This window comes from Drosophila albomicans, chromosome 2L (genome assembly GCF_009650485.2).
Source record: "Drosophila albomicans strain 15112-1751.03 chromosome 2L, ASM965048v2, whole genome shotgun sequence".
Lineage (NCBI taxonomy): Eukaryota > Metazoa > Arthropoda > Insecta > Diptera > Drosophilidae > Drosophila > Drosophila albomicans.
Window position 1 is genome coordinate 4,568,308 of NC_047628.2, and position 21,029 is coordinate 4,589,336.

Sequence of the window (21,029 nt, forward strand, 5' to 3'; positions counted from 1 at the left end):
AATCGATGTAGGCACAAAATGCAAAGCTGTTAAATGTACGTGGCAGTTGGCAACACTGGTTCTTAACTCTGACACATTAACAAGAGGCAGAAGAAGAAGAACGATAGCAAGTTTTTTACATCTTAGCCGCAGTGAACTTCATATATAAATAAGTTGAATTCGCTGTAGTAAGACATATTAACGCCGCCATCATCAGCAAGATGCCCCTCAAATTGGACATCAAGCGTCGCCTGACCTCGCGCTCCGATCGCGTCAAGTGTGTTGATCTACATCCGGCCGAACCATGGATGTTGTGTGCCCTATACAATGGCCACGTACACATCATGAACTATGAGAACCAGCAGTTGGTTAAAGATTTTGAGGTATGCGATGTGCCAGTGCGCTCGGCCCGCTTCGTGGCACGCAAGAATTGGATCATCACCGGATCCGATGATATGCAAATACGCATATTTAATTACAACACCCTGGAGAAGGTGCATTCTTATGAGGCGCACTCTGATTACTTACGTTGCATTGCCGTGCATCCCACACAACCGCTGGTGCTTACTAGCAGTGGTATGTTGCAATAATGTCGCTGACCTTAATTCCTTGAGTTTTTCTTATCACTTATTAATTTAATGGCAACATTTCGATAATTATGTTGTAGATGATATGCTCATCAAGTTGTGGAACTGGGAGAAGCTCTGGGCTTGCCAGCGTGTCTTCGAGGGGCACACTCACTATGTCATGCAGATCGTATTTAATCCAAAGGACAACAACACCTTTGCATCGGCATCCTTGGATCGCACCGTTAAGGTCTGGCAATTGGGATCCAATTTCGCCAACTTTACTCTTGAGGGGCACGAGAAAGGTGTAAATTGTGTAGATTATTATCATGGCGGTGATAAGCCGTATTTGATTTCGGGTGCAGATGATCGCCTAGTTAAGATCTGGGATTATCAGAACAAGACGTGTGTGCAAACCTTGGAAGGACACGCTCAGAATATCTCTGCTGTTTGTTTCCATCCCGAATTGCCCATTGTGCTGACGGGTTCTGAGGATGGCACCGTTCGAATTTGGCACTCGGGCACCTATCGTCTGGAGACGTGTCTTAACTATGGCTTCGAACGCGTTTGGACAATTTCCAGCATGCGAGGAACCAATAATGTTGCCCTTGGCTATGATGAGGGTTCTATCATCATTAAAGTGGGTCGCGAAGAACCGGCCATGTCTATGGATGTGGTGGGTGGCAAGATTGTGTGGGCCAAACATTCCGAAATGCAGCAGGTGAGTAGTTTATTAATATTTGAATATGTTTATATTATATCATTTGATTACTATATAATCTCTTTTTTTGGGCAGGTTAATCTGAAAACCATTGCAGATAGCACCGAGATTAAGGATGGCGAACGTTTACCCGTTGCCGTCAAGGATATGGGTGCCTGTGAGATTTATCCCCAGACCATTTCCCACAATCCTAATGGACATTTCGTCGTGGTCTGCGGCGATGGCGAATACATCATCTATACTTCCATGGCGTTGCGTAATAAAGGCTTCGGCTCGGCTCAGGAATTCGTTTGGGCTCTGGAGAGCAATGAGTATGCAATTCGTGAAAATAATGGCACTGTTCGCCTGTTCCGTAACTTCAAGGAACGCAAGAGCTTTACGCCCGAATATGGAGCCGAGAACATTTATGGAGGCTACTACTTTGGTGTGAAGACATCTTCGGGATTAGCATTCTATGATTGGGAGACTTTGCAGCTGGTGCGACGCATCGAAGTCCAGCCGCGCAATGTGTTCTGGAATGAAAGTGGCAGCCTCGTTTGCTTGGCCACCGACGATTCGTATTTTATTCTGGGCGTGGATACAGCACAAATTTCCAATGCGCTGGAGAGCAAGGAGGGACTCGAAGACGATGGCGTGGAAAGTGCTTTTAATGTGCTTGGTAAGTTAAAATATTCCAACATAAAAATATGTAATAATATCCGCCGTGTCTGAATCAATCGTTGAATGGATTGAAAAACTTTGTTAGGTTCAAAAATGGAAATTTGCTTCCGGTAAAAGAACTAAATGAACTTTAATAGTAAAAAAAGACTGATAGTTATTTTCAGGAATCCAACATATTTCGTATAGAATTTGAAATGATGTAGCTTCAATAATGTAAAAGATTTATTTATTAGCGTAGAATCTATAATATAGAATATTTTAGATTTTATGTTATATAGTAGATTTTAATTTAATAAGTTAAAAAACGCGGTTGAGTACTTTAGTATATTATAAAGTATAAAGGAAAGGAAATTAAGAAAATTGAAAATGTAAAGAAATATTTTCAAAAAACTCAGTAGATAATCATAAGATTATTATTATTATTTGGCCAACAAATCCAAACTTTAAGCAGGTGAAGAATCTACACCATCTTTATATATGATATCTTTAAGGCTGGCACATTTATACGAGCTATACAAATTAGATGGACGTTTCTATATTTAATAAGAATTCAAAAGTCGAAAGCACCTTTAATATGTAATATACCTCCTTCTTCTATTGTAGGTGAAGTTTCAGAATCAGTAAAAACTGGTCTGTGGGTAGGCGATTGCTTCATCTATACCAATTCCGTGAACCGCATCAACTACTATGTTGGTGGCGAGATTGTGACCATTTCGCACTTGGACCGCACCATGTATTTGCTGGGCTATGTACCCAAGGATAATCGCCTGTATCTAGGCGACAAGGAGCTGAACGTGATCAGCTTCAGTCTGCAGCTATCTGTACTTGAATATCAGACAGCCGTAATGCGTCGCGACTTTGAGCGTGCTGATCTGGTGTTGCCAACTATACCAAAAGAGCATCGGACACGCGTTGCTCACTTCCTGGAGAAGCAGGGCTTTAAGGCACAGGCGCTGCAGGTGTCCACGGATGCGGATCACAAATTTGACTTGGCCCTGCAAATTGGCGAGTTGGATATTGCATTGAAGTTGGCACGCGAGGCGGAGAACGCACAGAAATGGTCACAGCTAGCCGATGTGGCGTCCCGCAAGAATAACATGTCCTTGGTCAAGGAGTGCATGCAGAAGGCAAACGATTTCAGTGGCTTGTTGCTTCTTTCGACGGCATCGGGAGATGCCGAGATGTTGCAAGAGTTGGGCGCCACCAGTTCTACCCAGGGTCGGCATAATATTGCATTCCTGTCCGCATTCCTGCGTTCGGATGTTGAGCGCTGTCTGGAGATTCTCATCGAGACCAATCGTCTGCCCGAAGCGGCCTTCTTTGCCCGCACCTACATGCCCAGCCAGATGTCGCGTGTGGTAGAATTGTGGCGCGAGGAGCTGAGCAAAGTCAATGAGAAGGCCGGTCAATCGCTGGCGGATCCCACGCAATATACAAATCTCTTTCCGGGTCTGGGTGATGCTCTGCGCGTTGAGCAGCATCTGCAAGAAGAGCGGACACGCAAGGCTCCCGCACGTATTGCCGGTCAGTTGCCATTAAATAGCGATCGCAATCCTCTGGAGGAGCTACAAGCGGCCGAGGCACAGAGGGGAGTCGGTCAGCTGGAGGATAAGGAGAAGCCTGCGTTTGTGCCACAAGTCACAAGCAGCAATAAGCCAGCAGCTGCTGCTGCAGCATCAGCAGCTAGTGAGGAGGAAGATGATGATGATTTGGATCTGGAGATTGATGGCATAACGCTGGATGACAACATTGATACGACAGATGTGAATCTGGATGAGGACTTTCTCAGCGATGATTAAATGCGAAAGCAAGGCAAACTCTGTATTCAATAATATTTGCATAGAAATAACGTAAATCTTGTTGTTGTTTCGGGAAAAATTGCTTCAAAAAAAAAAAAATCGCGCATTTTAAAGCTATAAATTCCATGCCCAAATCCATACACATACGAACCAAACACACACACATACCGATGCATTCGCCTTTGATTTGATTGAATGAATGTTTCCCGTGCATTAATTATACAAATTAAATAAAAACTATATATATATACACATAAACATACATATTTGGGGAGTAAATTCAAATCCATTCATAATAGGAACTTCAATTACTATCGATGTTTGCGCGTTGTTGCTTCGTATCATTTGTCAATCGATGTTACTAGTCGAGCTCATCAGCGTTGCCACTGTGCCTTCTGTCAGATTAAATCAGTACGGCAACTCAATATCATCACAAATACATCTAAACGCAGATATCGTCTGTGCGTCCGCATTTTGCTGTATTTTTTATTTAAGAATGGGTTATTAATAAGCAATTAATAAATTATTATTAAATAAAAATCAGCCAAAGCCGTCAATCAATCGTAAGTATCAAGCCGTCAAGCATTAGTGTCCAAAGACAAAATGATTATTTAGAAGACAGAAACGTTTACAATTTATTGATTTTTTGGTTTTAAGCAACGTAGCGTTTTACATTGCAGATACACAAAGTTTCTAATTAATTAATTACCTTGGAAAATGGAGCCACAAAACTATCATAACCATGGGCAGCAGCAGCAGCAGCTCCTGCACGAGCAACAAATTCATTTACAGCAAATCCAGCAACAGCAGCAGCTGCAGCAGCAACAACAGCAGCCCATTCAATCAGGATTTGCACCGCGTCGTCAGTATGACAACATGGGCAATTCATCAGCTGCTCTAGCAGCTGCCTGTTTGGCCAACGGCGCTGCCACCGGTGGGAGCTCATCGGCGGCCAAAAATGCTGCGATGCAGCGTCCAAAAATCAAGAAAGAGAAACAGCTTCAAGTAATACAACAGCAACAACAGCAGCAGCAACAACCACAACAGCAGCAGCTGTCGGAGCTAAGCACTGTGGGTAGCGTCGGCATGTTGCCTACTGATGACTCCCTTAAATTTGTTAACGACACCGATGCCAATGGGCTGGCAATGAAGACACCAGTCAGCATACTGCAAGAGCTACTGAGTCGGCGCGGCATTACGCCGGGTTATGAACTGGTGCAGATCGAGGGCGCCATACATGAGCCGACGTTTCGGTTTCGCGTTTCATTCAAGGACAAGGACACGCCGTTCACAGCCATGGGCGCTGGACGCTCCAAGAAAGAGGCGAAGCATGCTGCCGCTCGTGCTCTTATTGACAAGCTTATTGGTGTCCAGCTCGAATCTCAGGGAAATTCAACATCAACATCTGCCGTCAACTGTTCGATGACAAGTAGCGGAGGTGATGGCGGCAATGCCAATGTTTCTGGCAGTGGCGAGTAATTATAGCAATGGTTAATTAATTGTTTCTTACAGAACAGCAACTAAGCTACATATTTTTTCACTTTTTCCCCGACAGTGGCAGCGACAAGATCGTGGGCAATCCTATCGGCTGGCTGCAGGAGATGTGCATGCAACGTCGCTGGCCCCCGCCATCGTATATAACGGAAACGGAGGTGGGGCTGCCACACGAGAGGCAATTTACGATTGCATGCAGCATTTTGCACTATCACGAGGTGGGCAAGGGTAAAAGCAAGAAAATTGCCAAGCGTTTGGCCGCCCACAAAATGTGGACCCGACTGCAGGAGACGCCCATTGATGCTGCCAAAATCAATGATAGCATTTGCAGCGAACTGGAGGGCGATGTGAGTAATCTAAAACTTGTAGATGATGCCGTGCAGCAACAGCAGCAGCCGGCAAATCTTTCAAATACTCTAACATCACCAAAATATTACGAGCGCGTTTCACCAGAATTAGATATTATTGAATTATAAACAAGCATCCAATACATAATAGCTTGTGTGGCTCGCAACCCAAATGTTTTTCTTAACACTCTTAACTAACTATATATTGTTTTCGATAGGCCTTTCTTGAGTTCATTGTAATGAATGCCTTCTTTTTATACCCGCTACCCATAGGGTAGAAGGGTATTATAACTTTGTGCCGGCAGGAAATGTATGTAACAGGTAGAAGGAGGCATCTCCGACCCTATAATGTATATATATTCTTGATCAGCGTCAACAGCCGAGACGATCTAGCCATGTCCGTCTGTGTGTCTGTCCGTCCGTCCGTATGAAACACTGGATCTCAGAGACTATAAGAGATAGAGCTATAATTTTTTTTCGACAGCATTTGTTATGTTTGCACGCAGATCAAGTTTGTTTCAAATTTTTGCCACGCCCACTTCCGCCCCCGCAAATGAAAAAATTGAATAACAAGCGTAATTTTTAAGCTAGAGTTGCGGTATATAATAATAACTATAGTAGTTCTGATTCCTGAAAATTTGGTTGCGATCAGATAAAAATTGTCGAAGTTATTAAAGAAATACTTTTGTATGGGCAAAAACGCCTACTTACTAGGGGTCTTAGTTGCTTTGGCTGACAATCTGGTATATTGAGCCGTCTATGGTATATTTTGAATGCGATACTATATCGATATACCACATATACCATTTGGTATATTTTTAGTATTTTTGTAGTATATTTGGTATATTTTTAGAATAATACCGCAAAATATATTGCTTTTATTCAAAATGGGTAGCGGGTATCTCACAGTCGAGTACACTCGACTGTAGCTTTATGACTTGTTTGTATTGTCTGTAACTTTTAACGCTTTGGCTTAACCTGTTTCAGTTGCAACTAATGCCTTTATATATTTTGCAATGCATTGTTTTTAGACCCACTATCCAGAGTGTATAAGTTTATTATAACTTTGTGCCTCCGTCCGTATGTTAGAGCATCTAAATGAGTTACAATGCTTGCACCAAAATCGATACATTTTTGTACGTACAATAATACCTATAGTCTGCATAATTGATGAACATTTTATTGCGATAGGATTAAAATGGTCTTAGTTGCATTGGCTGACAATCTGGTATATTTCTAGTATGTTTGCGACACTGTTTGATTTTATTTAAAATGGGAAGCGGGTATCTCACAGTCGAGCACACTCGACTGTTACTTTCTTGTGCCTTTGATTAATCATAAGATTAGTTAAAGAATGTTGTGTAAAAGATAGTCAGAAAAACTTAAATTTTTTGTTTAAATATACATTTGCAATTTCCACATTTGCACATAAAACTTCATCTGCTTTTATTTATATTTTTTAGTATTTGTAAACATTATAGTAATAAGATGAAATATCGGTGTTTGTGGTTATTATTTCATTTTAAATTTACTAATCGGTAAGCCAAACTAACATTTAACAGCTAGCCTTTCAATTTTTTAAATTTTATTTTTCAACATTCTCACTAAGTTTTCCTTTAATTATTTGTATATAATTGGAACCTTTGGAATTGCGCGAATTTTGTGTTGTGTATCATTTATTGACAAGAAGAACAAATTAAGAGCAACACTTTGTGATATGTTTCAACTCACCATTCAAGTTTCTGCGTATTGACAAAACGTTGCGCTTTTATTTACAGCCCCGCATTAACGATAATTATTATGGTGATTTGAAAGATATCACTGTGCCAACACTGACAACGCTGCACAGTAATAAAGTGTCGCAGTTCCATAAGACATTGAAAAACGCGACGGGCAAAAAACTGCTTAAATTACAGGTAAATTAAGTTTTTGTTCCTAAAGACGCCACGTTTATCACTTGGTTGCATTCCAATGAAACAACTTGTAAATCGGAACACACAATTCTATTCAATATATATATATTTATTGTTTTCTTTATTTTATGAACATGTTTATGTTTCCTTTTGACTTTCAGAAGACATGCCTCAAGAGCTCGAAAATCGACTACATTAAACTGCTTTCGGAGATTTCAGTCGAGAATCAGTTTGAAGTCACCTACGTGGATATCGAAGAGCGAACGTTTAGTGGCCAATTTCAGTGTCTGGTACAGTTATCCACTTTGCCCGTAGGTGTTTGCCATGGTACGGGATCCACAACTGGCGAAGCTCAGCGACATGCGGCCCAAAATGCTCTGGAGTATCTCAAGATTATGACCAAAAAATAGGCCACTAACTGATAGCAAAATCTGAACGCACATAACGATGTTGAAAAAAAAAAAACAAAAAGCAAAACGCCCTTGTTCCATCGCCCCCTCCCTTTTAAGTTCCTTGGTTCATGGAAAACTCTGAACACTGTATTCAATATTTATCATAAAATTTAGTTTGAGCTTAGTTAATACAAAAACTAATTTATAGCTGTTGAAAAAGACAGGCACTAACTAATATGAAATCATTAATATTAAATACCTTAAACTTCACAGAAAGAGCTCGCGCTGCTTCTTAATTAATTTAAGATTATAAAGTTAATCTATTAGAAATTGATGAAAATTAGTTGTCACGAGAACAATTTTCGACTAGTTTAACAACTTAAAGGGCCTTGTAATATACGCATTGTTATGCCCCATTTATTTTTCCCTATTATTTTTCAAATATGGTTTGCAACTGATTCGACTTTTAATTAACTCGACCCCATAATTACACACAACTGAATGAATAAGTTCCACGAATTATAAAGATTTTAAGTTGAAAAATTATTATTAAAAATACGAAGATTGCGTAGGCTAAGCAAAATGGAATGGAATTATAATGAAACATATTAATATTAATACATTTAAATAGCAACTGAACTTGTTCTGAAAATAAAACGTATTTATATGTTAAACTCAGCTAACTAACGCTGTTATTGACTGCTGTATGTAATGAAACTTATATATATTTATTATATTTTTCATTAAATTAATATACATACATTAAAGTTTCAATACAAAAAGAAGTTGGGATTGAAACTCTTGTTTAGACAGTTCGGATTTTGGAAAGATATTTATTTAAAATACTCAATGCTTAGACTAAACTATCAACTAAGCGGCGTTATAGGCTATTTACATTGACGACCATCGGGGCAGTAGCAAGATTTTATTTCTTTTTACGGTCCTGCGTGCATTTTGGACAAAACCATTTACCCTTTGGCTTTGTGGTGAGGCCAACGCAAGCAAAGTGGAACCACTCGATGGGACACTAGTAATGAAAAGCCAAAACAAGTTTTAAATAAGGTGCATTACAAATATAATGGGTTGGAAGACTTACGTCCGGATTGTCGCAGCCAATCATCTCGCCATAGGAAACTTGGTGGCACAAGCAATACGTAGGTTCGTTTGGATCCACAGGCATATCCATAACATCGCTAGGATGCGTGGCGGCCGTATGAGAAGATTCCTTTTCTGAATCATCGACATCAGCGGTTTTCTATAATTGAGAATCAACAAATTTATGTACTTTCTATTGTTTGACAAGATTTTTGGATTAATGAATCATGCAAGCAGGTGAAATGTAAATGATAGATGCAAGTCCCAACTAAATTGGATATCAAATACACTGAATATACATACAATAAACATCAGTACTTCAAATTGTAAAAGTGAGGAGGAGAATACTGGAAAGATATCTACCTTTTTCGTATATTCAGCGTTTTTGCTATTTCTACCAGGCAAACAAACTGAATAGAGTTTTAATAATATAGAAAAACAAAGCTAACAGCATAATGATATAATGTTGATGAAGATGATTTACCTTTTGAGCGCCCCCCTTGCGTGTTTCTTTTTCTTGATTTACCTTGGACTTTTTCTTTTTGGTACCTTGACCAGCGCTGCTGCTGGCGTTAAGAGTTGCGCCGCTAGCACTGTTCGAATGATTACCGCTGCGCCCAGTTTCCTCGTCGGAGGAAGCGGGCTTTTTCTTTTTGCCCGTCGTTTTGGAATCCTTGGTTTTCTTGCGACCACCTTCTGCAGAACAGCTTTCAAAATAATATACAAATAAAACCATTAAAGGAAATTTACGTACTTTTGGCAACTGCTTCCTCGGATTTGGCCCGCGTAGAGGATGCTTTTTCCTGTATCTCACCCTCGAAGCGTGCCAAATCATTGTCGAGCCGACGGATTTGTTTATCCACCAGTTCATAAGTTTGTATGGCCAGTTGCACCTTATCATCACTGTATTCCTTGGCCTTGCCGAACAATGCTTTGATGTCCTCCAATCGCTCTTTGCGGTCTTCCTCGCTCATTGCACCACCGTTCTCCGAGGTCAGCTTGCGCATAAAATCCTTTGCATGGCTGTCGATGCTTTTCATGGCGGTTTGTGCCCGATCATCCAGTTTTCGCATCAGCTTGAAATTTCGCTCCAATTCAGTGGGCAGAGATTCCAATCCTTGTAAAAAACACAATGTTAGAGCACTTTTTATTTGCTGGCTTTATACATACCATCTAGATAGTTTTCTAAATATATGGCTGATGACATTTTGTGGCACTTTTCGCGTTTCGCTTAAATTTCAATTTACTGACAAAAAACAAGCGTCTATTTACGACTCGTCTACAGCTGTTTTGCTGGCTGTACAGAAATGTATCGATAGCGATACTTAAACACAGGTGGCAACCTCTTAACAAAGCGCCTATCGACTTGTTGAAGGAGTTTTGGAGTATTCTTTAACATTTAAAACTAAACCCACAAAGTTTAAATAAATAACTTAATCACTGACATTGATCTTTTATTATATATTTTGTAATAATGACGTATCAGCTATGTGGCAGCACCAATTATATTTATACCATTCAGCTTTTGTCTGGCTTAGTACTATTAAAGCAGCTGATTTTTGCGAAAGTCAACATTATAGCCAGCTGCTTATTGTGACGAAAAAACGGTACCAAAATGCAAAGAACTAGAAGTTAAACTTAAATAAATGAAAAAATGTGTTGAGCGCTCAAAAAATTAAATATCACGATAGCACGGGCACTACCAAGATGCGGAAAATGTTGCCCATAATGCGTCCGGTACATTGGCTGATAGTTGCCGTTATATGCATTGTCGCCTGTTATTGGTTGTTGGAGATTCGATTGGAACACGGTATGTAATGAGATTTCTGACAATAAGAATTTTTTATAACGGATAAACGCTACCACGTAGCCTTTAAGCCGCTAACTAAGCTCGCCAACAGAGACCAAAACAACAGCCCTCATTCAGAACAAATGACTGTGGATCGTGTTGCCCCCACTTTGGATAATTTTGACTATGAGGAACAATTGGTGGTGCTTTACAATCGTGTCCCAAAGACTGGCTCAACAAGTTTCGTTAACATTGCTTACGATCTGTGCAAATTGAACAGATATCATGTCTTGCATATTAATGTCACATCCAATATGCACGTCCTATCTCTGCCAAATCAGGTGCGTCATTTGCTTATTGCTCTTGATTTTGTTTTTGGTAAATTTTTGCTATTTTTTTTTTTGCAGATTTCCTTTGTGCGAAATGTGACAAAATGGCATGAAATGAAGCCGGCTCTATATCATGGGCATATGGCATTTCTTGACTTTTCCAAGTAAGCATTCATACATATACGAATCTATATAAATAATATTATCATTTTGTCGTTCTGCAGATTTCAAATCGCACATAAACCAATCTACATAAATTTGGTGCGTAAGCCGCTAGATAGGCTAGTATCTTATTATTATTTTTTGCGCTATGGAGATAACTATAGACCTAATCTAGTTCGCAAAAAGGCGGGCAATAAAATCGTAAGTAGAACAATTCTGAAAGTTCTTATCAGCTCTGCTAATCGGTTTCATTTTTACTTTAAATTGAGGTTTTCAAACATTTAAAAGTCACAAGATTGAACAATATTTTCTTTTTTATGCTTAAGTTGACGGATAAGAACAGATTTGTTGTTTGCACATTTTCAAATAAAATCAGATGCATGAAAAACAATGCAATATCGATTAGATGATCGATAGAGCAAATAAAACGTAGTAAAATGAACTAGAAAGTGCAATTATATATTTATAAGTGCGAGATAAGACATTAATATTTGTATGTTCATTTAAGTCAAAAATACTGATGTAGAATTTTGGTGCAAAAAGAAATGATAATAGAATAATTGTCAAGACATCAAACAAATATAATTCACAAAAAAATATTATTCTCAGTCTCTTATTCATACTTATAATACTTTAGATTTTATACATGTTACAATACTAAACATTTTGTTGTATTTTCCAATTTACTCATGTTTATTCTCTTCATGCAGACCTTTGATGATTGCGTGGTTCAAAAGCAACCCGATTGTGATCCCAGAAATATGTGGATGCAAATACCATTCTTTTGCGGACACGCTGCCGAATGCTGGGAGCCTGGTAGTGATTGGGCCTTGAAGCAGGCCAAACGTAATTTGGTCAATGAATATTTTCTAGTCGGTGTCACAGAGCAAATGTACGAATTTGTGGATCTACTTGAGAGATCGCTACCCAGGTGAGTTCAAAATAATTTACCAACTTTTTACACCGTTATATGTATGTATGTATATATTCTTATTGTACTGTTTTGATTACAGAATTTTCCTAGGCTTTCGGGAGCACTATCAAAACTCCAATAAATCTCATTTACGCGTAACCTCATCAAAGATACCGCCCAGTGAAGCTACCATACAAACCATACAGAGATCCAAGATCTGGCAAATGGAAAATGAATTGTATGAATTTGCCCTTGAACAATTTGAGTTTACAAAGAAGAAACTAATGCAGCCCGATAATAAGCATTTGCAGCAGTTTATGTATGAGAAGATAAGACCAAAATGATTGCGTTCGAAATGCAGGGGTAACAAATGCAAAAAGCGAATCAAAAGCAGACAATGACAGATCAGGTTCAGACTTAAGTATAATAATGCCAGTTAATTTAAGGTATATTGATTTGAATAGCTCCTCTAGATATGATCTGTACTTAAAACGCATCAAGCGTACTATTCTTAAAAGACACAAAAGACTTTAGCATTGAATATCGTTGACATATTAATGTTTCCTTTTTTTTGTATAATAGTATAAGACATTATTGTATAACACTTAAAAAATCGCTTTCTTAGATGTATGTAAGCAATATCTAGTAACAATTGTAATAACTAAATGAAGCACAATTATTGATTCGTCTAGTTAATTGTACTCTTTTATAATAAGTATTTGACAATACCGTGTAAAATGGAACCAGCAGATATTATGAATAGTATGGAATCTTTACTGGGTCTACTCATACGATTAATATTAAGGTACTTAGAGGTTAACGTAAGTCATAAGTGCAATGATATTACGGGACTCGCACGTTTATATCAGATTTTAGCAATTATATGTAACTATGGAACTTATCAAGTCAAAAATATATGTAAATATCTAAAACTCTATATGTCAGTCATATCATCAGTTGTCTCTAGCTTATCAGCTGCATGCAACTTGCAAATTGATTAAACCTGTCAAGTGACCATACAACGAGTTAATTGTTAATATTTGGTTTATGCAATTCGTACTTTGTTTACGAGTAAGTTTAATTGCCATAGCCGTCGTGGAAACTTCTCTGATAGCGGTGCGAAATTCCATTGAACTTTTAAAACTGACGTAGCGTGTCCAGCATTGACGGCTTGTTTTATTGACGAACTGATAGATAGGCTGAGACTCAAACTGAGTGTTAAGGTAAGTAAAAATTGAAATTCAATTTTATTTCGGATACAAAAGCGAAGTGCTTAATTAATTGTGCTCGCGTTTCGACAATGAGTTGGCAGTATCGTCAGTTGTACATTTGAACATAGACACGCAAGTTGTGTATTCCGTATTCGGATCGGATCGTACGACTTGGGTCTCAACTATTTCGGGTTTTAGTTAGATAATTATGAACTACTATTAAAAGTGAGCAACACAGAGTGCGAGCACGCTTAAACCTCTTTATAATTGTAATTGCCAACACTGAAGATACACACTAACAGCGCATACGTGTACAGAGTATATAACCTAAGAAACTATACTTTTGTTGAAGTTAATACTTGTTTGTGCTGTATTAATCGGGATTATAATTGCGAGTTCAAATGTTCAAGAATTATTACATTGAGTGTTACACTGTGATGAAAAGTCAAGTGAATATGTGCACAACTGGAGTATAACAGTTCGCAACGTCATGTAAGTAGTACAACATCAAAATAATGTCACGCTTACAATAGTGACTGTGGGATTGAGTATAACAGTTGCATACTAAATACGCCGATGGCCTTAACCCCTGTTTTGCTTTGACTGCACATTTCTTCTTGGTGCTTAGGAATATCAAAACAAAAGACAATGTATAACAGCTAACGATGCATTCGTTGACAGTTTAACTTGCTGACGGTTGCCATAATTACATACTTGCTTTTTAAATACTTGCGACTGAGTTCCACGATATAAAATTATATATGCATGAGTGTGTGTGATATATATTTGTATGTACATCTAAATGTACATACATACGTAATTGCGTTACTTCTTAACTACTAGAGCAGAGCGTTATACACCACTCAACACATACGATGATGCGAGTATAAAGCTGTTGAATAAACCGCCTTATATTTTCAGTCTCTAAACGTGTCAAGAGCGAGCTAGACCTGTGTTGAAGACGCTTGATTTAAAGGATCTCGATCTCGATTTGTAACAATTGGATTAGCTGATTAAACCCGCATTGTAACGTTTCTTTGGTAAGTTCTAACAGTTTAACGTTAGCTTAATTTGATTTATGAATCTGCACCTTACGTAACTCTTCGCTATTTTGGTGATTTCTCTTTAACAAACGAAGAGCACGATACCTTCAATGACTTCGAGCTAAACCCAAACAAAACAAAAACAACATAATTATGCAGGCGACAACTTGTTGCTGTCTCACTTACACCTGCGGGCCCTGATGAGTTGTCAGATTTGCGCGTCGTTCCTTTTACACTTACATTCGCATAGTTTCGGCTACAGTTGCTACTTGTGCTAGTGCTTGCAAAAAAAAGGGGTCACTGAAATCGAATCGAATCAAATCGAATTGAGCCGCAAACTGTGAAGGCAAATCATACAGAAAACTTAACAAAAGTCAAATTTTTGTGTGTAGTGTAAAGTTCAATAACCATTTGGCATTGACCCAATTTAATAGTAAACAGTGAGATTTCAAAGAAATGCTATAAGTGAATATATGTATGTAGATATTCACCCATAGGAAGTGTCACGTTGAAAAGAATCATTGACTTGCATAGTGAACATTAATAATTTCAACAATAAAATAAAAATTAATCAGTTGTGCATTTATCACCATGACAACTGCAACTAGTTACATGCCTAGGACAATGACTGTCGGCATGGCCATCAGTGCTTCTGAGTCGGCTGCCATCGCTTCAGGTGAGACAGCACACAAATACATTTATGTACATACGTATGTATGTGTGAACGCTATTTACCTCTTATAAGTTTTTGGCACGTAAGGTTGAAGCACTTTTTATATTGCCCTTTAGCTTGGCCTTGCATATATACTCTTATATATATATACATATATATATGTATATTTGTACTCTTATAAGTAAATACATAAATATCGTAAAAGTACATTACTTTTCTGACCTCAAAGCGCTTTTTACGATCAACTTGAAATGTTTGTCACCGTTTCAACTTTTATCCTTTTAATGGCCCGGCCTATAATAATTAATTTAATGAAAAACATTTCCGAAACTCTCTCATATAGACACAGTGGTCAAAGCCCTTTACTTGTCAATGTCAAATTCATTCTTTGAATAAATTGAAACGTTTTTAAGTAAATTATTAATTTTTGTAATATTTTTATTCTATGAACAAGTTTTTAGTTTTTTTTTTTTTAAATTGCTCTGCAGTCAATATATAAACTTTTAATTAATTTCAATTTATTAAACTTCTTACTTAACCATTCTTTTTTTTTTAATTGCTCTGCAGTCATTATATAAACTTTTAATTAATTTCAATTTATTAAACTTCTTACTTAACCATTCTTTTTTTTTTTAATTGCTCTGCAGTCATTATATAAAATTTTAATTAATTTCAATTTATTAAACTTCTTACTTAACCATTCCGCACACAAACTTATTTGATTTTTGGTTTATTATACAGTTAATATATATACATACATATATACAAAATTTGTAATTGAATTAAAATTTGTACTTAATAATTAATGATTTTTCACTATTATATGAATAGTATTTTATTTCACAACTCAATTATTACACAGTTTTCACAATTATTTAGTAAATTTGTTAAAACAGTCCTTTACGTTTGAAACTGTATTTATTAAAATTTGTTACATTCTTTATTATTATAACATTTTGCCTCTTCCCCACCTCGTTTGAAATTGGTCGGCTTGATATCCAATCAGCTGATCAATAAGTTTCAAGTTATTTAACATTTACAAACCAGCTTAAAACGAAATCGAGAGTTGTACACGAAAATCAAGACTAATGAATGGAAGTGAAGGTGTGCCGAAAAAGCTTTTCGTAGTGTTTGCTTCGCACGTGTTGCTTGCCGTTTAGACCAAAAATAATAATAATGAAATAGGTAGTCCATTGCCCATACTTGCCTGGGTGTTATTTGAAACGTGTTAGCCCTGTTGTTGTCGTCGTCGTCATCGTCGAACAGGTGTCATTACTAGGTAATTGCTAATTAACGTGTGTATCATCCATTGGGCGCAGCAACAACATTGAACCGTAGGTACAAAGCTTCAGGGTCAAGTAAATGAGAGATGTGCTTGTTGAAAGCCCACTTGCCCTTTAATTATATGCCTAAGATGATGCTACTGATCCATACACACACACACATGCGGAATATCCCATGCTCGTCATCCGATATAAAATGGGAGACAACAACAGCTGAGTAACCGCAATGAAAACCAGCTTTTTCAGTGGCATAATTTCCCAAATGCACTCAACATGCATCTCTCTCTCCCTTTTTTATTTTACTCTCTGTATTTCTCGCTCTCTCTCTCCCTTTTATACCCTAAGGTCAAGTCCGAATGATTTGGTAGATTTTTAAACTTATTAATAGAAGGAACAGTGGCAACAATAATTGAAAGTGTGTCTTGTTTGTGTTAGTTAGAATTCTATATTCAACTGCAAAAGTACTAAAATGTACCAAAAGCAGTATATTTTATATTACATTAAAAATATGGCATAGGGTACAAAATATGCCAAATTGTCAACCAAAGCACCTAAGACTGACTGAGTTAAATAACTCCTACAATTTTTATCTGATTGCAAATTTTAAGAATTGTATTATGATTGTATTTAAAAAAAAATCGCAGCGTAAAAATTACGCTTGCTATTCGATTGATCCGTTTGCGTGCAAAAGCTACAAGCGCTGTCGAAAATTACAGCTCTATACGTTTCTGAGATCAATACAGACAGATAGACAGGCACTTTAATGTCAATTTTAAGCGCATTTTCATTTTTGGATTTTAGAAGATTGGTTGGTAAACTACAATATTTATTAAACTTGAAATTTTAAAAAATAAAATATTAAGAGTTTATTTTTATTATATTGAAGTTGGAAATCGAAATTTTATTCTTATTGTTGGATAATTAAATCAAGAATTACTCCACGTAAAATTTTCCTTTAGCACTTTACTACATTTAATGACATGTTAAAGAGTATTCGAGTTTCGTGGTTTTGTTTAGTTTTCTGACCCGCTCCGTGAGTATATCTCGCTGAGACTAACACGTGAATGTCATGCTCAAGTTCAGCTTTAGTTTCAACTTTAGCTTCGACTTGAGCTTCAGCTTCCATCTGTTACCAGTTTTGATTCTTGGCTTGGTATAAAATCTCCGTAACGCGCTTTTTGCCACAACAGTCAGTTTCGTCAGCTCTTTCGGCTCCGTTGGACGCATTTTTAGTCGTCTCCATATTTTGCCGCCTTCTTTTACTCCGTCATTCAATTTTATTGTCGTCCCAAAAAACGAGTTTTACGTTTTCGGTTTCAGTTTCAATTTCGGTTTCGATTTAATATTAACTTTTGTGCTGTTGCGTTTTGCGCTGAGTGTGTACTACTTTTTTAGATGCTATGATGATTATTATTATGTTGTATTTGCTTTTTTGGCAAGCACATTAACAATTCATAAGTTGTTTGATTTTGGGTTTTGCCAAAGCAAGCATAAAACACTATACGGTTGAAACTTATCATTTAAATTGAGGTTTTTAACCCATGAGCATATTTGAATATATTAGCAATTAATTGTGGTTATCCAAATTGATACAAAATAATTTCGTTCCATCACAATGTAGATCATTCTTTTTTTTGATTATCTCGAAAACTATTATATCTCCGTCATTATTAAAATCTTCTTAAATAGAAGTTCCTTACATAAAATAGATAAATATATATATTTATATATTTTCGGTATATGTATTATTAGAATATACATTTGTAATTTGAAGCCTAGAGCAAAACTCGTTTCAACCTTCAAATCATTGAACTATAACCAGTTGTACTCGAGAATTCAGCTCAAGATTCAATTAGCAAATACTATTTATCACAGTCACAGTCTCTATTTATATAAATAAGTTTTAACGACATACTGTGACTCGACATCCGTTATTAAATGTTTCAATTTGCTAACCAAAATATTAAAACTGAAACAAATGTCAAGGTTAAGAAGATAACTCCATATTTTAGAGTAGCTCCAAAAAAAAATAAACACTTTCAATAATATGCAAACTTTGTCGTTATGCTAACAGAAATAAAATACTTGACATCTTTTGAATAAAACATTAAATTAAAAAAAAAAGAGAATATACAAATTAATTAATTGAGACATACTGTAATTCAACATCCGTTATTAAATGCTCCAAAAATAACCACTTTCAATAATATGCAAACTTTGTCATTAAGCTCACATAAATAAAAGACTTTTGAATAAAACATTAAATTAAAAAAAAAGAGAATCTACAAAATAATTACAAAAAGTAGCTGAAAATCAACATCAAAATGAGTAAGTATATAATTACCTTAATATTTGTAGAGAGAACTTTTACATACTATATGTATGTGCTTTAATACTAAGTGTATAATTGACTATGATTATTAGCCAACTCATTTATTTAGTTAGTTAGCAATTTTTAAGTGGTCAGACCAGAGATCAAAGCCCAGTTTCAATTTCCTCAAGTTACGTATACTAATTGAAACACAATTATCATTTTCTCTATTCGCTCCTCTTTATTACAGGAGTCCCCACCATGTTGTCGGATATTGAAAGTCTGCCCTCTATTCAATTGGGCGATTTCACACTACAATTTGAACTCGGCGAAGCCACTGCCCCAACAAAGGAAGTTGCGGTGCGAGAGTTACGTGAATCTCCCGAAAGACAAAAAGAGGCAACTAAGGAGCTAAAGCGCCTATTGGAGGGTGAGTATACATACATATATACGAACATATATATAAACTTGCAAACTTGTTTTGCAAGCTCAAGAATACGGGAAAAAAAAGATTTCATGGGTATCTGGTTAACTTTCCCCATGAATATTAATATGTAGAATCAAGGTGATCCCCATATTAACATGTAACAACGTAATCAAAGTGGAACAGATCTGAAAAATCTTTAAGGTGCACTTGTAAAGTATTGTTTTTGTCAAAGATAATCGTTACATAGTTATATTCTCTGATCAGATTCAGATAATCAATGAGATTTGTACTATAAATAATTTCAGGAGCAGTGCTGATCTAAACATGGCTTTACAATGTTGTTGTCTAGCCTTATTGAAATGATCTTCCATCTCGGATATAAAATTAAAAGTATATATTTTAAGAATCGCGTAAAGCTGAACAAATCACATTTGTTTAAGCTTACATAATTATTAATAGAAAAGTCGCTTCGTAGCATGTCGTTAATCATAAGGTACACGTTTTTACTTAACTCGAAGATTTTAATGGGTTGAAAGTCGATTTCCTGACATTACGAATTGACCCCTTCATTAAAGAAGCTTACGACGACATTGTAGTTATAAATATACAATTTATATCAGACGCACGTAATGGAAAAAGGTCATCGAGATCAACACTTAGCGAACCGTTAATTAACTTTTGTATAAACATTTATAGATCTAGCTAATAACTAAGTATTTACTCTACACGTTTGCTTTGCAGCTGAAACTGATCTCTACTGTCCCAAGGACAATGAGGAATGGCTAATTCGTTTCCTACGGCCTTGCAAGTATTATCCTGAAAGTGCCCGCGACTTGGTAAGCTGTTCTATTTGCTCTCATTGCACTCTCTAATGCATCATTCCTTATACTCATAGATCAAGCGGTACTACTCGTTCAAAGTGAAGCACTCGGACGTTTATAAGGATCTGAAGCCCACACGGGAAGCAAACATCTTCAAAAACAACATCCTCACAGTGTTTCCCAATAGGGATCAGTGCGGACGCCGTATTCTTCTTCTTGAACTGGGCAGTAAGTGAATTATTCTTTGACTGACTTTACTGACATCACATTAACAAGCGTTTGTCCGTGTTTAGAACGCTGGAAGCACAAGCAGGTGACACTAGATGAGGTCTTCAAGGGCGCTGTCATTTTCCTCGAGGCTGCCATGCTTGAGCCAGAGACACAGATCAATGGCGCCGTTGTCATCTTCGATATGGATGGCCTCAGCTTGCAGCAGACTTGGCAGTTTACGCCACCATTCGCCAAGCGCATTGTCGACTGGCTACAGGACTCCGTGCCGCTGCGCATCAAGGCGATTCACATTGTAAACCAGCCAAAGATCTTCAATGTGGTGTTTGCCCTGTTCAAGCCGTTCCTGCGCGAGAAACTGCGCAGTCGCATCATCTTCCACGGTACCGATCGCGAATCCCTGCACAAGTACATGTCTCCCAAATGTCTGCCATCCTGCTATGGCGGCATCCTCGAGCTGCCCCGCATCGATGGCGATCAATGGTATCAGCTGTTGCTCATGTGCGATGCCGAGTACGATGCCATCAATTCGTATGGTTACAAGAAGAAGTGAGCGGGGCCTCGAGCCTAGCAATGTGCACAGCAAGTGATATTCTCTCTCGTATAGCCACAACTCGATTAATTAAGTCAATCAACTGTTATACGCTTCTCCAGCCAACGCTTGCGATAGTCCTTAGAGCCAAGAAGATTGCCTTAGTTTTAAGCATAGATTCCAATCTGGCAGTAAGTGTTATAACTATCATAATCAACTTTAAACATATTTAAATGGGGCGATGTATACTTATAGCTTGTTATATTTTATGCTTTTATAATGTACTTACTTAGATTGTATATTTACACATATATAAATCTCACTTCTAATATTGAAACAAA

General features: G+C 37.3%; 5 protein-coding genes across 14 annotated transcripts; 4 read left to right on the plus strand and 1 right to left on the minus strand.

Annotated features, from left to right (window-relative positions):
- The first annotated feature begins 65 nt into the window (after positions 1 to 65).
- Positions 66 to 3,983, plus strand: LOC117565149 (coatomer subunit beta'). Its single transcript, XM_034244128.2, has 4 exons — positions 66 to 555; positions 647 to 1,266; positions 1,342 to 1,924; positions 2,530 to 3,983. The coding sequence occupies exons 1-4, from the start codon at positions 201 to 203 to the stop codon at positions 3,723 to 3,725; spliced, it is 2,754 nt and encodes a 917-aa protein (XP_034100019.1). The 5' UTR covers positions 66 to 200; the 3' UTR covers positions 3,726 to 3,983.
- A 140-nt stretch (positions 3,984 to 4,123) lies between these two features.
- Positions 4,124 to 8,149, plus strand: LOC117565152 (interferon-inducible double-stranded RNA-dependent protein kinase activator A homolog). Of its 5 annotated transcripts, none has more exons than XM_034244132.2 (5): positions 4,124 to 4,288; positions 4,383 to 5,200; positions 5,281 to 5,566; positions 7,345 to 7,482; positions 7,641 to 8,149. In XM_034244132.2, the coding sequence occupies exons 2-5, from the start codon at positions 4,443 to 4,445 to the stop codon at positions 7,887 to 7,889; spliced, it is 1,431 nt and encodes a 476-aa protein (XP_034100023.1). In that variant the 5' UTR covers positions 4,124 to 4,288; positions 4,383 to 4,442; the 3' UTR covers positions 7,890 to 8,149. The 5 variants fall into 5 exon arrangements, with proteins under 5 accessions (XP_034100023.1, XP_034100022.1, XP_034100024.1 ...); XM_034244131.2 differs by having other exon boundaries at positions 4,126 to 4,288; positions 4,406 to 5,200; XM_034244133.2 differs by having other exon boundaries at positions 4,126 to 4,288; positions 4,406 to 5,200; positions 7,644 to 8,149.
- Positions 8,150 to 8,665: 516 nt separating this feature from the next.
- LOC117563657 (inhibitor of growth protein 5) lies at positions 8,666 to 10,425 on the minus strand. 4 transcript variants are annotated; one of them, XM_052002920.1, is made up of 5 exons: positions 10,137 to 10,425; positions 9,721 to 10,083; positions 9,493 to 9,659; positions 8,968 to 9,126; positions 8,666 to 8,898 (listed from the first exon to the last, which is right to left on the minus strand). In XM_052002920.1, the coding sequence occupies exons 1-5, from the start codon at positions 10,171 to 10,173 to the stop codon at positions 8,797 to 8,799; spliced, it is 828 nt and encodes a 275-aa protein (XP_051858880.1). In that variant the 5' UTR covers positions 10,174 to 10,425; the 3' UTR covers positions 8,666 to 8,796. The 4 variants fall into 4 exon arrangements, with proteins under 4 accessions (XP_051858880.1, XP_051858879.1, XP_034097963.1 ...); XM_052002919.1 differs by having other exon boundaries at positions 9,451 to 9,659; XM_034242072.2 differs by having other exon boundaries at positions 8,669 to 8,898; positions 9,493 to 9,662; positions 10,137 to 10,419.
- A 97-nt stretch (positions 10,426 to 10,522) lies between these two features.
- On the plus strand, positions 10,523 to 13,173 carry LOC117563655 (heparin sulfate O-sulfotransferase). The gene is made up of 6 exons (XM_034242067.2): positions 10,523 to 10,776; positions 10,837 to 11,096; positions 11,163 to 11,248; positions 11,309 to 11,447; positions 11,957 to 12,177; positions 12,260 to 13,173. The coding sequence occupies exons 1-6, from the start codon at positions 10,674 to 10,676 to the stop codon at positions 12,501 to 12,503; spliced, it is 1,053 nt and encodes a 350-aa protein (XP_034097958.1). The 5' UTR covers positions 10,523 to 10,673; the 3' UTR covers positions 12,504 to 13,173.
- A 592-nt stretch (positions 13,174 to 13,765) lies between these two features.
- LOC117563656 (alpha-tocopherol transfer protein-like) lies at positions 13,766 to 21,029 on the plus strand. Of its 3 annotated transcripts, none has more exons than XM_034242070.2 (6): positions 13,766 to 13,862; positions 14,292 to 14,410; positions 18,931 to 19,110; positions 19,849 to 19,943; positions 20,003 to 20,156; positions 20,222 to 21,029. In XM_034242070.2, exons 3-6 carry the CDS (start codon positions 18,942 to 18,944, stop codon positions 20,707 to 20,709), a joined length of 906 nt encoding a protein of 301 aa, XP_034097961.1. In that variant the 5' UTR covers positions 13,766 to 13,862; positions 14,292 to 14,410; positions 18,931 to 18,941; the 3' UTR covers positions 20,710 to 21,029. The 3 variants fall into 3 exon arrangements, with proteins under 3 accessions (XP_034097961.1, XP_034097959.1, XP_034097960.1); XM_034242069.1 differs by lacking the exons at positions 13,766 to 13,862; positions 14,292 to 14,410 and adding exons at positions 17,555 to 17,745; positions 18,598 to 18,697; XM_034242068.2 differs by lacking the exons at positions 13,766 to 13,862; positions 14,292 to 14,410 and adding an exon at positions 14,731 to 15,089.

Bases quoted from the DNA above. Each gene is read 5' to 3' on its own strand.
- LOC117565149 (XM_034244128.2), top strand. From the start codon at position 201: ATGCCCCTCAAATTGGACATCAAGCGTCGCCTGACCTCGCGCTCCGAT. The intron at 556-646 runs GTATGTTGCAAT...ATTATGTTGTAG, and splicing joins GCTGGTGCTTACTAGCAGTG to ATGATATGCTCATCAAGTTG. The intron at 1,267-1,341 runs GTGAGTAGTTTA...TTTTTTGGGCAG, and splicing joins AACATTCCGAAATGCAGCAG to GTTAATCTGAAAACCATTGC.
- LOC117563656 (XM_034242068.2), top strand. From the start codon at position 15,005: ATGACAACTGCAACTAGTTACATGCCTAGGACAATGACTGTCGGCATG. The intron at 15,090-18,930 runs GTGAGACAGCAC...TCTTTATTACAG, and splicing joins GTCGGCTGCCATCGCTTCAG to GAGTCCCCACCATGTTGTCG. The intron at 19,944-20,002 runs GTAAGCTGTTCT...TTATACTCATAG, and splicing joins CTGAAAGTGCCCGCGACTTG to ATCAAGCGGTACTACTCGTT.
- LOC117563657 (XM_034242071.2), bottom strand. From the start codon at position 10,173: ATGTCATCAGCCATATATTTAGAAAACTATCTAGATG. The intron at 10,084-10,136 runs GTATGTATAAAG...GTTTTTTACAAG, and splicing joins TTTAGAAAACTATCTAGATG to GATTGGAATCTCTGCCCACT. The intron at 8,899-8,967 runs GTAAGTCTTCCA...TTTCATTACTAG, and splicing joins TTGGCTGCGACAATCCGGAC to TGTCCCATCGAGTGGTTCCA.
- LOC117563655 (XM_034242067.2), top strand. From the start codon at position 10,674: ATGCGGAAAATGTTGCCCATAATGCGTCCGGTACATTGGCTGATAGTT. The intron at 10,777-10,836 runs GTATGTAATGAG...GCTACCACGTAG, and splicing joins GGAGATTCGATTGGAACACG to CCTTTAAGCCGCTAACTAAG. The intron at 11,249-11,308 runs GTAAGCATTCAT...GTCGTTCTGCAG, and splicing joins GCATTTCTTGACTTTTCCAA to ATTTCAAATCGCACATAAAC.
- LOC117565152 (XM_034244132.2), top strand. From the start codon at position 4,443: ATGGAGCCACAAAACTATCATAACCATGGGCAGCAGCAGCAGCAGCTC. The intron at 5,567-7,344 runs GTGAGTAATCTA...TTTTATTTACAG, and splicing joins GCAGCGAACTGGAGGGCGAT to CCCCGCATTAACGATAATTA. The intron at 7,483-7,640 runs GTAAATTAAGTT...TTTGACTTTCAG, and splicing joins AAAAACTGCTTAAATTACAG to AAGACATGCCTCAAGAGCTC.